Source organism: Anguilla rostrata, chromosome 11 (genome assembly GCF_018555375.3).
Source record: "Anguilla rostrata isolate EN2019 chromosome 11, ASM1855537v3, whole genome shotgun sequence".
Taxonomy (NCBI): Eukaryota; Metazoa; Chordata; class Actinopteri; order Anguilliformes; family Anguillidae; genus Anguilla; species Anguilla rostrata.
Window position 1 is genome coordinate 7,379,576 of NC_057943.1, and position 19,378 is coordinate 7,398,953.

At 46.1% G+C, this 19,378-nt stretch overlaps 1 protein-coding gene across 1 annotated transcript in view; it reads left to right on the forward strand.

Annotated features, from left to right (window-relative positions):
* LOC135235362 (transmembrane protein 201-like) overlaps positions 1-19,378 on the forward strand; it is a 28,954-nt gene that overhangs the window by 724 nt on the left and 8,852 nt on the right. Inside the window, exons 2-7 of the mRNA XM_064300792.1 lie at positions 1,743-1,863; positions 2,832-3,026; positions 8,664-8,843; positions 10,005-10,402; positions 10,753-10,956; positions 15,984-16,213. Coding sequence (XP_064156862.1) covers positions 1,743-1,863; positions 2,832-3,026; positions 8,664-8,843; positions 10,005-10,402; positions 10,753-10,956; positions 15,984-16,213 — 1,328 coding nt within the window. The remainder of the gene's footprint in view (positions 1-1,742; positions 1,864-2,831; positions 3,027-8,663; positions 8,844-10,004; positions 10,403-10,752; positions 10,957-15,983; positions 16,214-19,378) is intronic.

Here is a 19,378-nt window from a genome sequence, read left to right on the forward strand (position 1 = left end):
GTTAATACCGTACCGTACGTACTGTTGCTAGCTGTAGCATGTGAGTTAGCTCATTTGCTTACCACCGAGTACCGTTAAATTTGTATAGTAGCGGCTTTAACGTCATGAGTATAACGTCAGCGACAAGCTTGTTTTTCGTTCCCTGAGTCTTCGGAGTAGCTGAACCCGAAGTAATTTTTTGCGACTGCAATTTGTACAATTCTTTGTTGTTGTTGTCCACGGTCTCGGCGAGTGGAAGGACGGAGTCTGACAGTACCAAGGTGGCAAACTGATTCAGTCAATAAAAGATTGGTACTAACACTGTAAAGTCCACACGACAATCGTGAACGACTAGAGGTAACCTTAGCTAACTTTGCTGCCCAAGGGAATGATACACTGAGAACAGAAAGAAGAACTGCTCTGAAGAAGCATTAGCTAACATTAACGACTAGATAGTGTTTTTCCTTGGTAGGTGTAGCTAAGTTGCAGCTCTTCTCGTTTTAACAGTTTTCCGTTAACTAGTCTCCCAGACCACCAAACCATAGCATTATGTTGTTAAGTTCGTTATGACTTTTCCTGAACTTCACTTGGCGAATTTAGGCTTCTGAATGATGTGTTTTTTTATAAGGTGAAATACTGTACAAAATATCAGCCTAGGTCCCAATACAGGCCTTTTTTGTGTATGTAAATTGTATTAAATTATAAAGTTTAATTGCTTTGGTATGTCCAATGTGCACGCTCGCCATTTGACTTGCACCTGGGATAATCTTGCTGATCCGCAATCTTGACAAAGTAACCCGTTCATCAGGATAACCATATATCTTTGCCGTTATATGGTTATAGTTTACTCCAATAATATGTAGTAAACGGCATCATCAAGCCTAGATTGTTTAGCCATGCCAGTGCCATAGGCATGATTAATACTCAACTGCAATGTCGTGTGGAGTCAATTAGTGCTGATACCTGATTGTGCGCGTGAGACTACGAGAGAACAGAAACCTGTCCTCGATGGGAAACATTAGTCTAGTCACGTGGCATTGCTGTCCAGAGTCACCACAGGCAAGGTCATGATTCCGTACCAGACCATGGGGATGCCTTTACACAGAGAACAAGCGCTTTGCATAGTTAAACAACCTGACGGTCGCCTTAGTCACGCTTACAGGAGATGCAGACGTTTCAGATTAATGTATATTGCCTTTACTGAGTCTCTGCAGGTCACCTGGATTACATTACATTACAGGCATTGGGCAGACGCTCTTATCCAAAGTGACGTACAACAAAGTGTATAATCATAATCAGGAACAAGTGTGTCGAAAACCCTAGAGAGAAGTACCGTTCCAAGTGCAGGGAACAACCGCATAGTTCAACTTGGACCCCTGTAGGTTAAACTGATTAACACTAACACAAACAAGAACAGCAACAACGCAGTCTATGCAAAAATACAAGCAGTAGTTAAGACGAGTGCATTAACTAAGTCAACTACGAAACAGCTACCTAGTTACACCCCTAAGCTTACAGTCAATTTATGAAATTAAACCTCTCACAGCCATGGTACAATCAGCTGGGTCATCAACCTCCCTGTAATCTCTGTCATCTTAACTGTTCAAATCTAGCCAACTATCCAGTGAAAGGGTGTGGGGCCAGGGAGGTTACACCTATAACCTGTGTTCTAACAAGCGTACATCGGTGTCTGAGCTTTGGCGGATGAGTCAGTAAGGTGATAAAAAAGTGTGCCACTCTGAAAGGTGTGCCTTTTCCTGCAGAAAGAAACCGTCGCACGTCAACGTGAACTGCTGGTTCTGCAACCAGGACACGGTGGTTCCTTACGGGAACAGGAACTGCTGGGACTGCCCCAACTGCGAGCAGTACAACGGATTCCAGGAGGTAAGCTGTGTTCTGCGGAGTAGAGGAGGAGACTGTGCCGAATGAGGGGAAACCGTGACTGCAGTTCCTGTGTGTTGAACGCCCCTGAGCTAGGTTAGCTGAGGTTGTTCATGGTGGGTCTGGACCCGGGGGGTTGCCAACCCAGATCCCGGAGAGCCACCGGGTGTGCTGGTTTTTGTTTTTTTTACTTGGCGCTTACTTAATCGATCAATTAAAGCAGGTGATCACACGATTAACTCCCCTCACCTGCTTTCTCTGGTCTGAAGTGGTTGTTGTATTTAAGGTGAAAACGAAAATCAGCAGGCCCTACGGCTCCCCAGGACCAGGGTTTGCCCACCCCTGGTCTAGACCCCCTTTGGGTCTGCCTTCAGCCCTTTATGATCTGCAGTCAGCCGTGGTGGGCAGAGGTTGCCTTGTCCAAGCAGGGGGAAAAGGTGTTTTAAATCATCCAGGGTTCCTTGGGCCACCCATCCAGTAGCAGGGAGGTGATTATCTGTGATTAATTAGGAAATACTGATTTTTTGACCCTAGCTGTCTATGGACCCTGTAGACATCTGTATTTCTGTATTATTCTGTATGTAAATCTGTATATCTTTCCTGCTGTCTGTTGTAAAAGGGTGCTGTGGTGTGTGTGCTTATGATATGCCTCTGCTGGGGTCCGAAGATCAGTGTTTTTAAATGAGTTTTTTTTATATAAATCACATCTCTGTTTAGTTCCTCTAGTGGCATGCAAGTTGCCCCCAGTCCAAGAGTTGGCTGTGAAAGATGACGAGATTCACATTATCACTGTGCACGCACTGCTCCGTGTTCCATTTTCTTTCAAAAGTAGAGCGAACTGCTGATCTGCATGCAAGATTAGCGGTAGCTGAATTTTAAAGTTAGGGGGCGGGGGGGAGAGGTGGGATAAGACTTGTAGCTTCCTTTATTGCTCCTTTATCGGATCTTTTACCACCCGTGCTCTTCTCCAGAACGGCGACTACAACAAGCCCATCCCGGCCCAGTACTCAGAGCACCTGAACCACGGCGTCTCGCCGGGCTTTTCACTGTACGAGTCGCCACGGAGACCGCAGTGGGCCAACTGCCCGACGCTGCTCTGCAAGAAGTGCAACAACAGCCAGACGCTGAAGATCCGGCAGCTGTCCTCCTTCATGCCCCGCGATGACGTACGTGCGTGTGTGTGTGTGTGTGTGTGTGACTGTGACTGTGTGTGTGTGTGTGTGTGTGTGTGTGACTGTGACTGTGTGTGTGTGTGTGTGCGTGTGTGTGTGTGTGACTGTGACTGTGACTGTGTGTGTGTGTGTGTGACTGTGACTGTGTGTGTGTGTGTGTGACTGTGACTGTGTGTGTGTATGTGCGCGCGCCGGCGCCTCAGGTTTCACCGCGTGGTAGTGCCGTGCATGTGGCGCTGCAGTTGTGTTTGCCAATGCTCGTTCGCCGCAGCTGCCGAATCAACCCTTGTGCTTTTGGACAGTCCTGGCAGCAGCTGTTAAACTTGAGGGAAGCTGTGGGAACGTTAATATTAAGGGGACGTACGCAGTACGTGAGCATTTGCTCAGCAGACATTAGGCATTGATGGCGAGAATACACAGGGAGAAAGAGAGTTCATTCTTTTGTTCAAAAGGATTGGTGACAAATAAGGTAGTCACCCCCCTCCCATTTCAAAGCAGCGTCCCATCTCCAGCTACCTGCCTGCTAACTTTCAGTTCCTTTGTCATTGATCGCATGGCCTCGCTGGCCCACGCTCATGAAGAGACACGCAGAAAGAATTATTTGGCTGTGATGCCTCGTTATTCACTGTCCTATTTCCAGACAAATGAGCTTCTAGGATTTCGCTGATTCGGAGCTGCATTAGTTGCATGTTGGGAACTGTGGTTCAGTATGGAAATGCATGACCTTTCTGAAGAGCAGCAGGTATGCCATTTGACAAGTAGCAAACACATTTTTTTTTTCCCCACTGCTTTTTTTTTTTTGGCACCTGTGTGATACTTTGGACTGTGTTAATATAGCACTTGAGTGCCGTGTCTGAAAGTACCCTTAACCTCTTCTGGTCCCGGTTTTTTGAGGTTTGTACAATTTTAAAAGAATTTATTGAAGTGCATTTAACATGCACTGTTTCAGTTTGAGAACTGCCAGAACAAGGGGGCCTAGGTGGGTGTTTAGGGTGAATTTCACACTCGTATGAGGAAGCACTTTTTTCATGCTGAGTTGGTAATGCTTTGAATAGCTTAGCAGGGCTAGAACATGAAGCAGGAGGCCCTTGGGATGTTGAGGTCCAGTGTAAGAAACCTCTCTGCTACACCAAACTGTGCGTCAAGGTCACCATCAGCAAGAAACCAAAACTCAATCGCGTCGAGGTCACCAACTGTAAGAAACCCCTCCGCAAACCAAACACCGGAAGTATCCTAGTGGCGAAGGAAAGCATATAGCCTTATCCGGTGCTACTGGAACAGGATTCATTTGATGTTGTCTTGCAGTGTTTTAACTTTTCCTCTGTGCTAACAGTTAAGCGTAGACAGAAGGAGGAGAAGGAGGCTGCTGTCCTCCGGTAGTGTTTCTCTGTACGGACCGCTGTCTAGCTCGGGAGACGCGGACGTGTCTTTGGCTTGTGTAGCCGCCACAAATACATTTGTGTGTCCTGCTATGACGCTAGCGTATAGGCAAGTGACTACGGCGTGCAGATATCCTGAGTTTTATGTGTAGGCCAGGGCCTTAAAACTGCTAAATGTGCAGTGGTAAGAGTCTAAGAGGAATGCCAGGTTAAAATGAATGCAGTTTATTATTCAGTGTGTTTAGTAATAATGATAATACGATTGCGCAAAATGTGAGTAGTCAAATAGCTATACGCGTGTGATGCGTCGGAGAACGTGTTGACGAGTCTCCCTGAACCATTGCATGCTTCCCCTTGTATGTAAAAATATCAGAGCACAACACCAAATCATCAAATAAAGACACGATTGTAACAAAACAGTACAGATCAGTGATCCTGCTTGCACTCTCCCTTTAAGCATATCACACCTGGTTAACCTTTGTAGCTGAGGTGCCAACTTGTTCCCAATGACATCAGTTTTCCAACAATACAAAACACGATTACACTGTATTGTGGAGCACCTACGTTTCGCATAATGCTGATCCAATCGGATGTTTTGCAACTGAGCACTGTCTCTCTATCACACTTGCTGACTCCGTCATCACTTGTCATGTTTAGAGGGATTATTTAAACCACATTATGTCAGAAATGGCTATGCATGCCATGAAGAAAAACCCCATGTTCACATTGCTTATTATGCTATAATGAAAACAGTTACATAAAGAGTTAAACATTTTAACTGATCAAATGAAAGACTGAGGTGAATCAATAGGCTCTAAATTAGGTTGTTGAACATTTATTTAAGTTCTTTCATAAGTTTTCCTTAAACTTACTGGCACAATGCTGGTTCAGCGAATTGTCATTTGTTTTGCCATTGAACTCTTCATTATCTACCAAATTGTTAGTTTTAGTGGTCACACTTCCACCAATTGGGAGCCTATTGATTTACCTCAGTCTTTAATTCAGTCAGCTACCTAATTGTGTTACCTTTTGTTATGTAATTATTTGCTATATTGCACAGTAAGCACAATGTGAACATTAGTCTTTTATAATTCATAGCATTAACTGTGTGGTTTAAGAGGGAAAATAATCTCTCTAAACGTGAAAATCACTTAGTAAAATTGACAGCTTGTTAAAATTCTGGGATTATAATTGTGTTTGGAATGAAAAGCAGCATGCACAGTGGTCTCCCAGGACAGAGTTTGAGAACCAATTCCTTACCTTGCCTGTCCAACTTCATAGCCAAACTAATCCAATAAAGCAGCAATAGCACGGGTTGGGAACTGCTGTAAACTCCTGGAGGTTTTTTTCTGTTGACTTGAGGTAGTGCCTTGTTTTAACACCAGAGGGCACTATTAACACCAGTGCATGCCCAAGGCTTTTCAGTCTTCAGTTTTCTATGCATGTTCCTTAGGTGCTCCACAAGGGGACTGTGTTTCCACAGGTGGAGAGTAGTGGTAAGAATGTGAGAAAATGGAAAGTTATAATGAATGTTAGTAAGGATATGTGCACATCATTCTACAGAGATCTGAAACCCTAACGGAAAAAAAAGCTTTTGTTTGGTCAACCAGCCGTTCATTAAGATTGAATTGCTGTTTATGCCATTGAAAATGACTAAATAACTCATTTATCTGTTGTAAGCAAGAGGAAAACATGGTTTCAAAAAAAAAATATTCAAAGTATACCGCTTGTTTGCTTACACAATACTTGATACTCCTGTGTTTCGGGTGTTGTAGATGTCAAAACAGCAAGACAAAGGGATGCTCTTCTAAAAACTTTTTTTTTTTTTCTCCCTTTGAACTCATTTGCATTGCAAATATGTTACTTAGAAGGAATGATGTTTTTCCACTAAGCGGATGTAAACATAGCTATACATGTGTGGAGACAACAGAAAACACTGTTAGAATGATCTCCATATTGATACGGAGGATTCATGCAAATTAGAATGTGCATCTGCAAATTTGCACAAACAAATACATGTTGGACAACTTCAAAAGATGTGCACAAGATGTTGGAATAGAGGAGATATCAGTGGTAACCAAACCTGTTCCTGGAGATCTACCTGTAGGTTTTCATTTCAACCCCTAATTTGGCACTCTTGATTCTGCTAATTAGCAGCTACGAATGAGATCTCTAGCTGTCGAATGAGGTGCGCTCTGCTGGGATTGGAGAGAACCAATAGGATGGTAGATCTCCTGGATCAGGGTTGGTTACCACTGGGATATATCATCTTTGGACAGAAATGTTCTGATTGTTCTTAAGGTTCTGAACTGTCATGAAATGAGGTTTCTCTGAAAAGTGGTGACTTTGAATCTGTAGACAGGATTTACTACAAGTGTAGCAAGTAAAAAAAATTTTTAAATCCTTCCCACATTGGAATTTAGGTATGTTGTGGTATTAGATTTGTCCACGATTAGAGGGCAGGTCTACATCCAGGTGAGACATTGCAGGTTTACTTTGGCACGGCATTTAGCATGAATTTCTCCTGCAAACAACCATCCATACAACTGTTGGCTTTGTAAGGCTAGATAAGTGTGTTTTTATAAGCAAATGAAGTAAGTAAGCGGTATGTTTACAAGCTGCTCCTGAGTGTAGCGCAGCTTGGAAGAGCTTGTGAGCTCACTGAAGGCAGTGATTTCTCCTCCCCGCCCGTTTTTGGGGACAGGGTGCGGCCGGGTTCCCTTTCCGGTGGCCTTGGTCTTTTGTTTGGTAAGCTGGTCGTGGCTCTGGTCGTCCTGCCGTACGGCGGTTTCCCCCACCCACCGGGGCGAAGCAGCGCTGTGACGTGGATCCTGGGTGAGGATCTTCCTCTTCCTCTCGTTAAGTGCGTAAGATCTCCCGTGTGCTTCTGTATCCCGCCCCCGCCCATCTCTGCGGACCGACGGAACGCGAGGTCGCGTCGACCGCGAAGGCCCCGCTATCTACGTCGCTTTGGATAACCGCGTTTGCCAAATAAATGTAACGTAATGTAATCTCTACCTCACGGCCCAACGTGCTCTGGCTCTGTTGAGAGGCCCATTGATTTGAACTTAATTTTAAAAAAAATTTTTATAAAGCTTTCTTTCCTCTGAAGATTGTTCATTTAAGACTTCCAGCTCCTGACCTGGGCCAGTGCTGAGAGTGCCAGGCTCACGGGCACCTGACTGCAGTGCCAGGGCTCGGTCTAATCGGCCCCGTATCTCTCTTACTTCTGAGACTTCCTACGTGTTTTTTTCTTTTTTTTTTTTTTTTGGATTGTGGAGTGGTTTTTCCTGATCTCGAATATTTGCTTCCTTGAACACGGTGTCTTCAGCTTTGAGTGACCTGACAGGAATCCAGATAAGAGTGAGGAGTGAAGAGCGTGGCTTTTCATGGATGGCTGAGTGTTATTCATGGGCTTGCATTATGCATTCATTTTTTTTCGCCTCAACTGCATTTTCTGGTTCCCTTCTGCTAATGAAGTCATCTTTGAATCCAACGTTTAGCCACAGTTCTCAGTTTTAATAGTGAGAAGATTATGGGTGGTGTTGTGCTCAACAGGGCAATTGGAGGTTAATAAAATGAACAGAAATGTAGTAAAATGTTCTTGATTCCATGTTTTCCTCATTTCTGGAATTGTGCAGCGCAGTTCTCCTGGCCAGGCAGTTGTCAGTTGAAACCTGTGGATATTGGGATGGTATAGTTAAGTTTGTTATTACTCCTGTATAATCTTTAACAGATGTACTAAGAGAATGCCCCTGTATAACAGGTGAATTCATAAGGGGAAAAAGCACAAGACTGTGATTGTGTGCTTGAGTACGATCGTTTCCATTCCTTTTGCCTGTGATTGTGTGAGTGAATACAATCGTTTCCTTTCATTTTGCCTGTGATTGTGTGATTTAAGTACGATCATTTTGTTTCTGCCTGTCATCGACTACAACCATTTCGTTTTGTTTTTGCCTGTGATTGTGTGAGTGAATACAATCGTTTCCTTTCATTTTGCCTGTGATTGTGTGAGTGAATACAATCGTTTCCTTTCATTTTGCCTGTGATTGTGTGAGTGAATACAGTCGTTTTGTTTATTTAATTTTTTGCCTGTGATTGTGTGATTAAGTACGATCATTTTGTTTCTGCCAGTCATCGACTACAACCATTTCGTTTTGTTTTTGCCTGCGATTGTGTGCCCGACTACGATCGTTTCACTTTGTCTCCGCCCGCGCGTGAGTATGATCGTTTTGTTTCGCTTCCGCCGCAGGACAAGTACGACGAGGAGATCGAGGTGTACCGGCACCACCTGGAGCAGACGTACAAGCTGTGCCGGCCGTGCCAGGCGACGGCGGAGTACTACATCAAGCACCAGAACCGCCAGCTGCGCGCCGTGCTCTTCAACCCCCAGCTGAGGCGCGGCCGCGACACGGAGAAGGCCTTCGTCAAGGTGCGGCCCGCGGGCCTCCTCCATAGATCCGGTTCTGTAACCTTTCAGCTGGATCCAGAGCCACGGGCCTTGGGTCTGTTTAATCTGTTACGTTGCAGCCTTATCCAGAGCAATAGGGCCCTGTGTCTGTTTCTTTTGTTACATTTCAGCCTTATCCAGAGCCACAGGCCCTGGGTCCATTTATTCTGTTACATTGCAGGGCGACATAGCTCAGGAGGTAAGAGCGGTTGTCTGGCAGTCGGAGGGTTGCTGGTTCGATCCCCGCTCTGGGCGTGTCGAAGTGTCCCTGAGCAAGACACCTGATCCCTATCTGCTCTGGTGAATGAGAGGCCTCAATTGTAAAGCGCTTTGGATAAAAGCGCTATATAAATGCAGTCCATTTACCATTCACCATTGCAGGCTTACCTAGAGCAATGGAACCTGGGTCGGTTTGTCCTAATACGTTTCAGCCTAATCCAGAGCGGTGGGTTCTGGGGTTAATTTATCCGACTGGATATTCACTGCGCCTGTGTAGTGTAATGGTGTAGGGCCTTGTGACACAAAGGCTGCCAGGGTAGGACACTGCCGTTGTGCCCTTAACCTGCTTAACCTGCATTGCTCCAGTATCTATATAAATGGACTCTTTGTAAAAAATAAAAATGCGAAAGGCTATGTAAGTTGCTCCGGATATGAGAGCGTCTCCTGAATGTCTGTAATGTAATGTAAATATACCGAAGCAGCGTCCTTGAGCCACGGCAATGACGCATCCAGGATTTGAACTCGCAGCCTTTTGAGTTAAAAGCTTAGCTCTCTGCAGGGGGACTGTGCCCCGCGGGGGCTCGAAAGTTGGCGGAGACGCTCGATTTATCCTTCACCTGCCAGAGAGAGGGTACAGAGGTGCATCTCCTTTGTTTGTCATCAAAAAGGAATTTATTGCTCAAGATCGACTGTATTAAAATCGGCAACGCTCCTCAGGTATGGTTCAGCCTAGAGGCTCTTGGGACTGCCTGGGCGTGTCACTAATCCGTTATGTTCATACTGCTTCTGTTCTCCTGTCACTTTGTTTTTTTGGGAATAATAAAATTGTGACAGTTTTATTCACGTGTATTGTAAGTGTTCTTTGCCTGGTATTTGTTAAGCGTGGTTAGCAGTTAATATTTGTTTCTGTGGTCGCTCCTCCAGAACACGTTCTCCTTCTCCACGCCCGTCCGAGTGATACTGTTCCGGCTGCTGGCGTTCCTCACCTCCGCTTTTATGGTCGCGGTGGGCGTGTATGGGTCGACCGGAGGCCCCCCTGCTTCCAGCAGCGCCCCGCAGCCCCACAGAGACGGGGCGGGCGGTTCCGGCTCCGCCCCCTACAACGACACTGCCACGCCCCTCGGAAACGCCAGCGGCGATGGGGGCGGCGGCGGTGGCGGCGGTGTTGGGCCGGCCTGGGATGACCTGCTGGCCCTGGTGCCCGATGAGGTCCTGGAGAACGCCAGGCTGGTGCTCCTGTTCGGCAGGGCCCACCAGACGGGCGTGGTCTCCCTGGGGCTGCTCACCTGCGTCACCAGCATCCTCCTGGCTGGACCTGCCAGGTGATTCCCCTGCCTCCAGTTCACCCAGACATGAGATCTGTATGATCCAGTCCACCATGCAAAAGGGCAGAGAAAAGCACGCAGTATCTTCCTCTGTCAGTTATACAGTGTTGGTAAAGGGTGTGCTCTGCTAACCTATGTCTTGAACTTAAACTGTTAGGGCCCCCTCGAAAATATCAAAAAAAAGATGACCTCTCAAAGAGCTTATCCTGGTAATAAATAAATTTCACTAAAAAAACGAACTTATTTGACAGGGTTAAAGATTTTGCTGGAGCAGAGGCTGCCACTGTGGTTGTTGAAGTTATTATGTGCGTGATGTGTTGAGCAGTGATGTGTTTTCGTGTCTGAAGGTTGAGGCGAATCGACGCTGTGGCCTCTATGCTCTGGTTCCTGCTATTGACTCTGTACCTGCTGGAGAGTTACCTGAAGACGGATTTCGCTGGCTGGCTGGAGACGGTCAAGTTCAGCACCTCGTCCGTTTGCTGTCTGGTCGGATTCGCTGCTGCCGTGGCAACCCGCAGATCCTCGGGCCAGAGAAGAGCAAGGGGTCGAAGGTCAGAACACAAAGCGTCGCAATCTTTGCTCCCCCTACTATGCATGATGTTTGGACACATGATGTTTGTGCGCCTTATTGATGTATGTGTTCCTCTGTCATTATTGGTTCCTTTCTCCCTTTTTGCCAACGTAACTGATCTGTGCTTTTACTTATCAGTTTATATAATCCATTAATTCATGCTGTCATTTCGTAATCTTTTACATTTCTTAAACTTAAACTTTCACACAAAATATTGTCTTTGCCATCCAGAGCCTGGCACACCACAACGGAATTCACAATAGAATGGAGTAGTTATTAATCATAAGCAGATTCTAAGTGTCAACAGGGTTTTTGTATTGCTTAAGCATTAACCGCACTCTATTATTGGTAGTCGATCATGATTGGTGGAGAGGGTGTGGATTATGTAACATCCGTCAAATGTTTGTCACCTGGTGTCTGGAGAATATCCAGAATGTAGTACAGGTCACCAGACAGGAAATTAGAATGCATTTACCTCATGTAGTGAATCCTGATTAAACGTATACGGCAGTACCATTGTCCTTGCTGGCAAAATGGCCGTTTAGTTTAGTGTTGTCACTGGGTCAGTAAGGCTTGTCTTTACTTTGTCAGGCAGCGGTTAACGTTGTGGTGATTGATAGCGTTACGTCTCACCGAAGGCTTTCATCAGACGCTAGGCTACAGCCGCGTTGTTTTCAGCAGGTCTGGGCAGCGCAGCGCAGCGCAGCGCGGCTTTAGCTGGCGTTGTGCTCAGCGCAGTGTGGGCCGTGATCGTTGTGTGTCCTCATCGTGTGTAATTTTTGTGTAGTTGTTGTTGCTCTTAAGTCTGGCTCGGTAGCAGCGATGTTGCCAAGTGAGTGGGTGCTTGTGCTGGAGCCAGGAGACTGTGCCCCTGTTTTTGAGTAATGATCTGGGTGAAATGCGCCTGGTCCCCTGGAGTCATTTAAGCTGCTCTTGCTTGGCAACCACATTCCATGCCGGCAGACTGTTGTTTTTTGGTTGTTACAGGCCCATTCTTGTACATTTTGATGTGGGAGTAATACATTGAAACTGGAGTGCGTGTGTGTGCATGCGTGCGTGTGTGTGTGTGTGTGTGTGGTTAGAGTGATGGGTCAGAAATTTTGTGTTAATAATTATGTAATTAGTATTTATTTAATCATTAATCTGGAAATGCACTCCCCTCCATGACTGCAACTTTTGCAGAGTGGCACAAGGAAGCAAACAATGTTACCTCCTGTCTGAATAAACCAGTGTTTTAATGTGTCGTTTGGCATATGGACAGACGCATTAGGTCTTTACCTGTGCTATAGAAGTTGTTTAAGTTCAGCTGGGCAGCCATAAGCCCTCACTGAGGTCTTTTATGACTCTGCAAGCCACTCCAGAGTGCTTCGCTTGCTCTTCAATATTTGAGCAGCAAAGTAAATTTGGGGGCCCAACTCCACAAATGATCCTAATCTCCCATCAGTGGGTGAGTGGTCCTTGGGGGAGGTGGGTGTAATGCCAAAATTAGACATGTAACTTTCTATAATGCAATGTCACTCCATAAAGACCATATTTGCAGTTATGCTCTTCGTTTTTGTCCTTACCCTTCCCCGTGCATAACTGTTTTTCAGTCTGTAAAGCTCTGTTTATCAGGGCTATGCAGTGTCCTGTGCCAATGGGGGAAGGTTGCTGTAGATAAGCTACTCTATACTGCAGTAATAAGCCCAGGGAAGCCTTACTCCCACCGACAGTGTTTTATTTAAGGTTTGTTGAAAAAAGGATTTCCCCGTCATTCGAGATACCATCTGTGTTTGTGTTGAAGCGATGGCTGCAATTTGATTTTGGCAGAGGAGGGAAGGAGCGTTTTTTGTAAACATAAGCAGCTACTCCGCTCAGCCTCCCACACAACCTGCTGCCAGGCCACCTTTTTGCTTTTTCGATTATTATTATTATTGTGGCTGCGATATTGCTTCAGTTTGTTGATAATCAGGGATGCAAGTAAGGTTGGCGTATGAATTTTGCCTCAGAAATTATCCTTTGAATAGCGATTCTCAGGGATTGCATAGTTCTCTGAATTTTCACAAAGGTTTTTACAAAAATAACGATGCCGCTTCTGAGAAGTTGTCTATGTTGATGACGGGACAATATTTGCCATTTCCCTGTTGCATTGATCTTAATAACTAAATATTATGCACCATATTGGAAAGCGCCAGTGTCTTTTCCAGCTTCGTCATAGTGCACCTACCACACAGTTCACAGGACAGTGTCCTTCAACAGCCAAACGACACTGAAGGATGAATCCATTCACAAACATTGCCAAATGTCACAGTTCTATGGCGTGCACTGTAGAGGATGGAGAGGTTGAGTTAAAAAGGGATAAAAAGACACCACATTCTCATTCTTTTAATTTTGTCCTGCTGCCCCTCTCTTCGACTGTAACTGGTGTGTCAGGCAGTAGCTAGATGTAGTCTTGATGCTTTAGCTAACCGGCGTGTCCTGCCATGACTGCTGCACGCGTGCGCATTTAAATGTGGTGACAGGAGCTGGGAAGCTTACTGTTTGCCGAATGTCCGTGTTAAACCTTGGCGTGCGACAGACAGTGTTGTTTGCATATCGTAATCTTACACTGAAACCACATGGCAGCTTGCCTATCAAAGCGGCTTCCCCTCTATTCCCCCCCCCCCCCACGTACACAACCCCCCCCCCCCCCACCCCCCACCCCCACCAGTCCTAAAGTGACCAGGCTCTGACAGCATGTGAAGTGCTTGTGAAGTGCATGATTCGATGTTGAAATGGCTGTACGTACAACTCTTCAGTGTCAAGAGCTTTTGACTCCTGGCTACTGAGGCGCTGAAGCTCATCTGAACTGTGTGATGAAACAGTTTTGCAACAGAGCCTGTAGCCCAGTGCTGTGTAACCACAACGTCGTACTCGCAAATGTACTGGCTGTTCTTTTCACCCCCAGTTCATTGCATAAGTGCGGTGTTCTTGCGAGGTGCTTTTGAAGTGCTTGGAATTGATGCCCGGAAATTTAAGTACTGGAATGCCTGGGAAAACCTACTCTTTTTAGTGAAGTGTTGGAAAAAGGTCAAAAATCGACATTTTGCAAAGAACGTTGTGTGTGACAATTTGGCAACAATTAGTTCATTCAAATTTGATATCACGAGTTCAGTAGAAAGAATAATACCAAAAAAAGTGGTAGATTGCTAAAAACATTTTCATCTAAAGTTGTGCTTATGCTTTTAGAGAACCAACACACATTTCAGTTACTTGTTTTGTGCTAGGTCATTGAAAATGGGGAAATGGTCCTTGAATAAGTGCTCGGAAGTAGTTGGATTTAATTTCACGATGTCGGTGTGAACCCTGTAAAATGGGAAGTGTTGTGCAGTTGCTGGGAGGGGTTTCCTGCGTTCAGGGAGTAGGCTGGAGTTTCCCGTCTGAACACTTCCTGTCTGAGTAACCAGCTGGGTGATTAGTGTCAGGAGTGATGCGAGCAGCTGGGCTGGGTTTACAGCACAGCTTTTCATCGCCGTGTGTTTGTCGTGCTCATACTTGCTCAAACACTATTCGCGTTATTTTTCCAGGTAAATTTACACTCATTTACGAGCAATTGTGCCACATTTCAGCTTTCTTTATACTGGCTACGCTAATCTATTCACAGTAATAGCTAGCGTTAGTATTCTGAGCTATTGAAAAGGACACTTTTTTTTACAAATGTGATGATGCTACTAACGGGGGCCACTGAGTCTTGTGTCGAGTCCACACCAGATTTAGATCCTGTTAATTAGTTACGCTGTGAAGTTTACGCATCATTGTAATCAGTTGCTTTTGAGTCACCTGAATGGGAGATGTCTTTTTAGAGCACCGACAATTCGAAATGTAAATCTTTCTTCCCATCACTGGGGCAAAAACCTGTTCTGTATTTTCATAACAGTCCATATCATTCATAATGCTATCTGTGATCCCTGATGAAATGCACCTTTTGATCTCACGATGACATGAGATCAAAGCTATCACATTGCCTTACAGATGCTAAATAAATACAGTTAACTCTCATTTATACCATGGTCTGGGTGAATACTCGATTCGGATTGGCTATTAGGTGTGTATTAAAACCATGTAGTTCAGGTCAAGTTTAACCACCGCTCTAAATCCATATGCTGCCTGATCAGCTAACCAACCTATGTAATCATGGCAACATGTCAAAATGGCAGCAAGCCTAGTAAACAGTTTTGTAACAAACTATCTGTAGTTAGTGCCAGCAAAAAAGGTTTATACTTTGATGACAGATTGCCCCAAAATTTTTTACGACCCCTCCTTATAATATTTTAATCTTTGGCAAATGACCATGGTATAAGTGGAATAATCCACTCAGAGGTGTATGTTGAAGGGTTTGAACGCATCCTGCTTTGTGTTTGGTGGACGGAGTGTAAGGTGGGTAAGGTAAGCACAGTGGGTAAGGAACTGGACTTGTAACCAAAAGGTCGCAGGTACGATTCCCGGGTAGGACACTGCCGTTGTAACCCTTGAGCAAGGTACTTAACCGAAATTGCTTCAGTATATATCCATCTGTATAAATGGATACAATGTATAATGCTATGTAGAAGTTGTGTAAGTCGCTCTGGATAAGAGCGTCTGCTAAATGCCTGTAATGTAATGTAATGGTTGTTCGTCTTTGCGTTGGGCGTTAATCCTGTAACGCAGGCCTCATTGTAGATTATTCCTACCATAAACAGTACTGCAGCTACAGTAATGCCAATGTGGGCAAATGAGTTCCAGTGCTTTGTAGTGGTGATATCGAGGCAGTGCTGTTTTGATGTTGGTGGTGTCTGGCTGTACACCTGCCCATTCCAGTAAATTGCGGTTGGCTAAATTTTTACTTTTCTGAACACGAACTGAAAGGTCACTGTTCGAGAGGTTTTTGTGTTTGTAGTTAGACTGCAGCCAATCAGCAGATTGTACAGTTGCTACACCAGCCAATCAGCAGAGCTGTAGTAGGGAACGGGACATCGGTATTGGCTGAAGTCTGCCCTTCCTGTGTTGCAGGTATCTCTCCGGCAGCTCCCTCGGCTCCTTCTACGGCGGCCAGGCGGCCCCCCCGCTGTCCCCCTCCCTGTCGGACCCCTCGGCGTTCGCCCCCACGCCGCCCCCGAACCTGTCGCACCTCCTCAGCCGGCAGCTGACCCACCGAGCCCGCAAGCCCTCGCCCTGCTCCCTGCCGGGGCGCCTGAACCGGGCCCTGTCCCTGGGGACCATCCCCTCCCTCGCCCGCACAGGTGAGCGCACCGAACCATGCTAATATACCGAACCACGCTAATGTTCGCTAATGCTAACCGGCTGATAGGCGGGAGGTTGGGCAATTGCTGTTTTTAATAAAAGGTTAAAAAGTTGATGGAAGTTTCATTGGTCAGTCATGCGTTTAGGCCTAGTTGGTCAAGTTCCCAGGTAACGCTGATTCGAAACGTTAAATAAAGGGTCGTATTTCCTCTCTTTTAAAAAATCGAGCAACTGGGAAGCACTCTGCACAAACATTCAGAGAATTCCCGTTGCCCTTCTCCACGCATTTTATCTCCTTTGTGAAGCGCTTTAAGTTCCCGCCCTTTTCGCAGGCATCGCCACGGTTGCCTGCCGCGGCGACGATAAGTGTAGCACAGTATGTGCGGCATTCCGTCCGCGGAACTGGCTCGGCCCAGCGGGCCCCCTATCGGATTGCAGCCAATCAGAGAGGCCGGAGCGCCCGACCGCTCTGCTGAGGGCTGTGTGTGTTGCTTCAGCGCACAGCACACACGCCGCCTCCGCTGTTTTCTTCGCAACCAGTCCGGGCAGACTGCTCTCACGGGCGGGGGTGGGGGGGTGGCGGGGTGGGGGGGTGCGGTGCGGTGTGGTGGTTTGGGGTGTGAATCTCGCTGAGTGACGGCCACTAAACGGCTGTGCTTCCCCCCCCCCCCCGCCCAAACTCCACTACCACCGTAAATCATGCTCATGGGACACTGTGTCTTTAATGTGACAGAGATTAATTATTGGGAATTTTATGACTTTATCAGGTGGTGTAGTTCTGAGGGGGTGGGGGGTGGATGGGTTCCAGGTGAGGCTCATTCAGGTGTGCTATCTTCTCTGGAAAGGAAATGCTTCCACTGACTGAGGAAGCTGATTACAATCTGCAAAATGGGGCGGCTTGGACAAGTACAGTCCAGTTGGGCCTTTTCTAAGAGACTCCTGTATTCTGTACAGACCTGTGTGATAGTGCGTGATGCCACGTGAGTCATACTTTTGTCATTTATGTTTTAAGCAACATTAAAGCACAATATAAATATATATTTAAGTTGTTCCTGGCCTTATAAAACTCAAAATTTGTGTAGCTGTTCCATTCCATGAAATTAGGAAATGGTTGATTTCACTGTTCTGGCGATTATGTGTTCTTACCATTTAAATTAGAACATGCAAAGCATTTTCTGGACAGATTTAGCCATGTTTTTTTTTTTTTGACATAAATGTGCATTTTACATGCGATTTTAAATGGACAGACTCTCTACTCAGGCCCCGGTATGATGGGGTTGGCCATTCACATGAGTGAATGAGAGCTTTAATCTGAAAGACACTGAATACAACGCGTTTCACCATTTATCGTGTTGAACTGTGCTGAAATGAGAGGGATGAGGAAGATGCAGAAGTACACTGGGCTCTGTGCAGTTGTCAATCGCTGCAGTGGTGGTTTACAGAACCTTGAACACACAAGCTTTTTTATTGCCTGATTTTAAAAAGTAAACACAGGGCTTCAGAACAGCTGGGACTCCTGGTGAAGCTGAATGCCGCCTCACATTGAAGAGAGCGCTGGCAGCACATTTGCATGCTGGGAAAATGTCTTGTTTTTCTTTCTTTTTTTTTCTTTTTTTAAATCGGTGCTTCAGGGAGTTGGCCGTGCCGCTGAAGGAGAGGCGAGAGGGCAGTCATGTGGAACCCGCAGAGAGGTGCATTGTGGGAGAGGCATGGGTCAGTGCTTGTGTGTCGTGAAAGAAGAAAGAAGTTGAGCCTGCTTCTGAGGCAGTGCCTCACCCATTACTGTGAATCCAGGCAAAGGGCAATGGGAACAAGTTAGAATGATCAGTCCCTTTGTTTTTGATCATCACACGCAATATATATTTTCACATTTTTTCTTACTTTTCTTTTTTCCTTATTTCTGTTAGTCTTCTTTTGTTGTTGATATCTTTGTGATAATTGCTTCGTACGTTTGTTGCTTTCAGGGAAAGTACCGTGTACAATCCCCTCTGGGCTTTGTTATTTTTCTGCACATTTTTTTCCTCCCTAAGTTCTAGTTTGTTCCTGCGCAAAATGAAAATGAATAATTGTAACAAAGATTCTTAACCATACTGGCTATGGTTGATTTTTCCCCCAGCACAGACCGACTCTGAAGCTGGGTGTCTGTGCCAGGCTGGCTGGCTGGCTGGCAGGCAGAGGAGGGGGGATATTTAGGGTCTGGATTAGGGGAGCAGTGGCAGGTCCTGTGCAGTAAATGAGCAGTATGAGGCCCCACTGTGGGTTGGGTGCGCGTGCTTTTCGGCGAGGCCCAGGCCACACCCCCCGCCTTTTAATGATGGTTCGCCAGCTTGGCAGGTGCGGCGGTGGTTTGTCGTAGAGAGCGTCTTCAGGGCTTGAGTGCTGTGAAAAATAATTTGGAGCATTTTAAGAATGTCTAGTTCATGAAGGAAAATGTTGTTTATAGTAATGCCAGCTGCAAGTACACTGAGGACATGCTGTCCTCTTGTTTTTTTCTTTTTTCTTTTTCTTTTCTCCTTTTCTCTCTCCTGTGCCAAGCCGTGGGTGCAGAGACAGAGCTCCTGCTGTGACGCGTCGTTTACAGTGAGTTCGTCGGTGCTTTCTGCTCTTGGGAAACGGGGCCCCTCCCTGAACCCAGCGGTCGTGTTTGGGAGTGAAAGGCCCTGTTGTGAAATGGAGATGGCCGGTTGCTAGGTGGTCCTGTGGCCTTCGGCAGCTGTAGCCGTTGTGACCGGCGGTTCAGCTGCGTCTTCCTCACAAGGATGCGTCGAGAAGCGCACACACAGCGCGGACGGTGTGTTTTACCCCAGACAGGCGTCTCAAATGGCAGCATTATCGAACCGTTATCTCCCATTTCTCATCTTCTAGTTTAGACATTTTTTTGTTTAGTTGCAATGTTTTTGAACATTCCGATGTGCTGCGCGGAGATTGTTCCAAACTGTTTGCTTAAGGTCATGTCGTGTCTGCGTCACCCCAGTAAAACAAGAGCAACTGTGGTGGCCCAACCTTGATTGTTTGCACTGCAAAAGGCCTGCATCTTACCCCCACTTTCCACCTCCCACCCCCAGACCGTCAACCCCCCATTTACCCCCAACCCCCCCTATTTTAGCCCCCTGCAGCTTAAAAAGGGAGGGGAATCTGAGTGTCTTTGCCAAACATTATGTTAG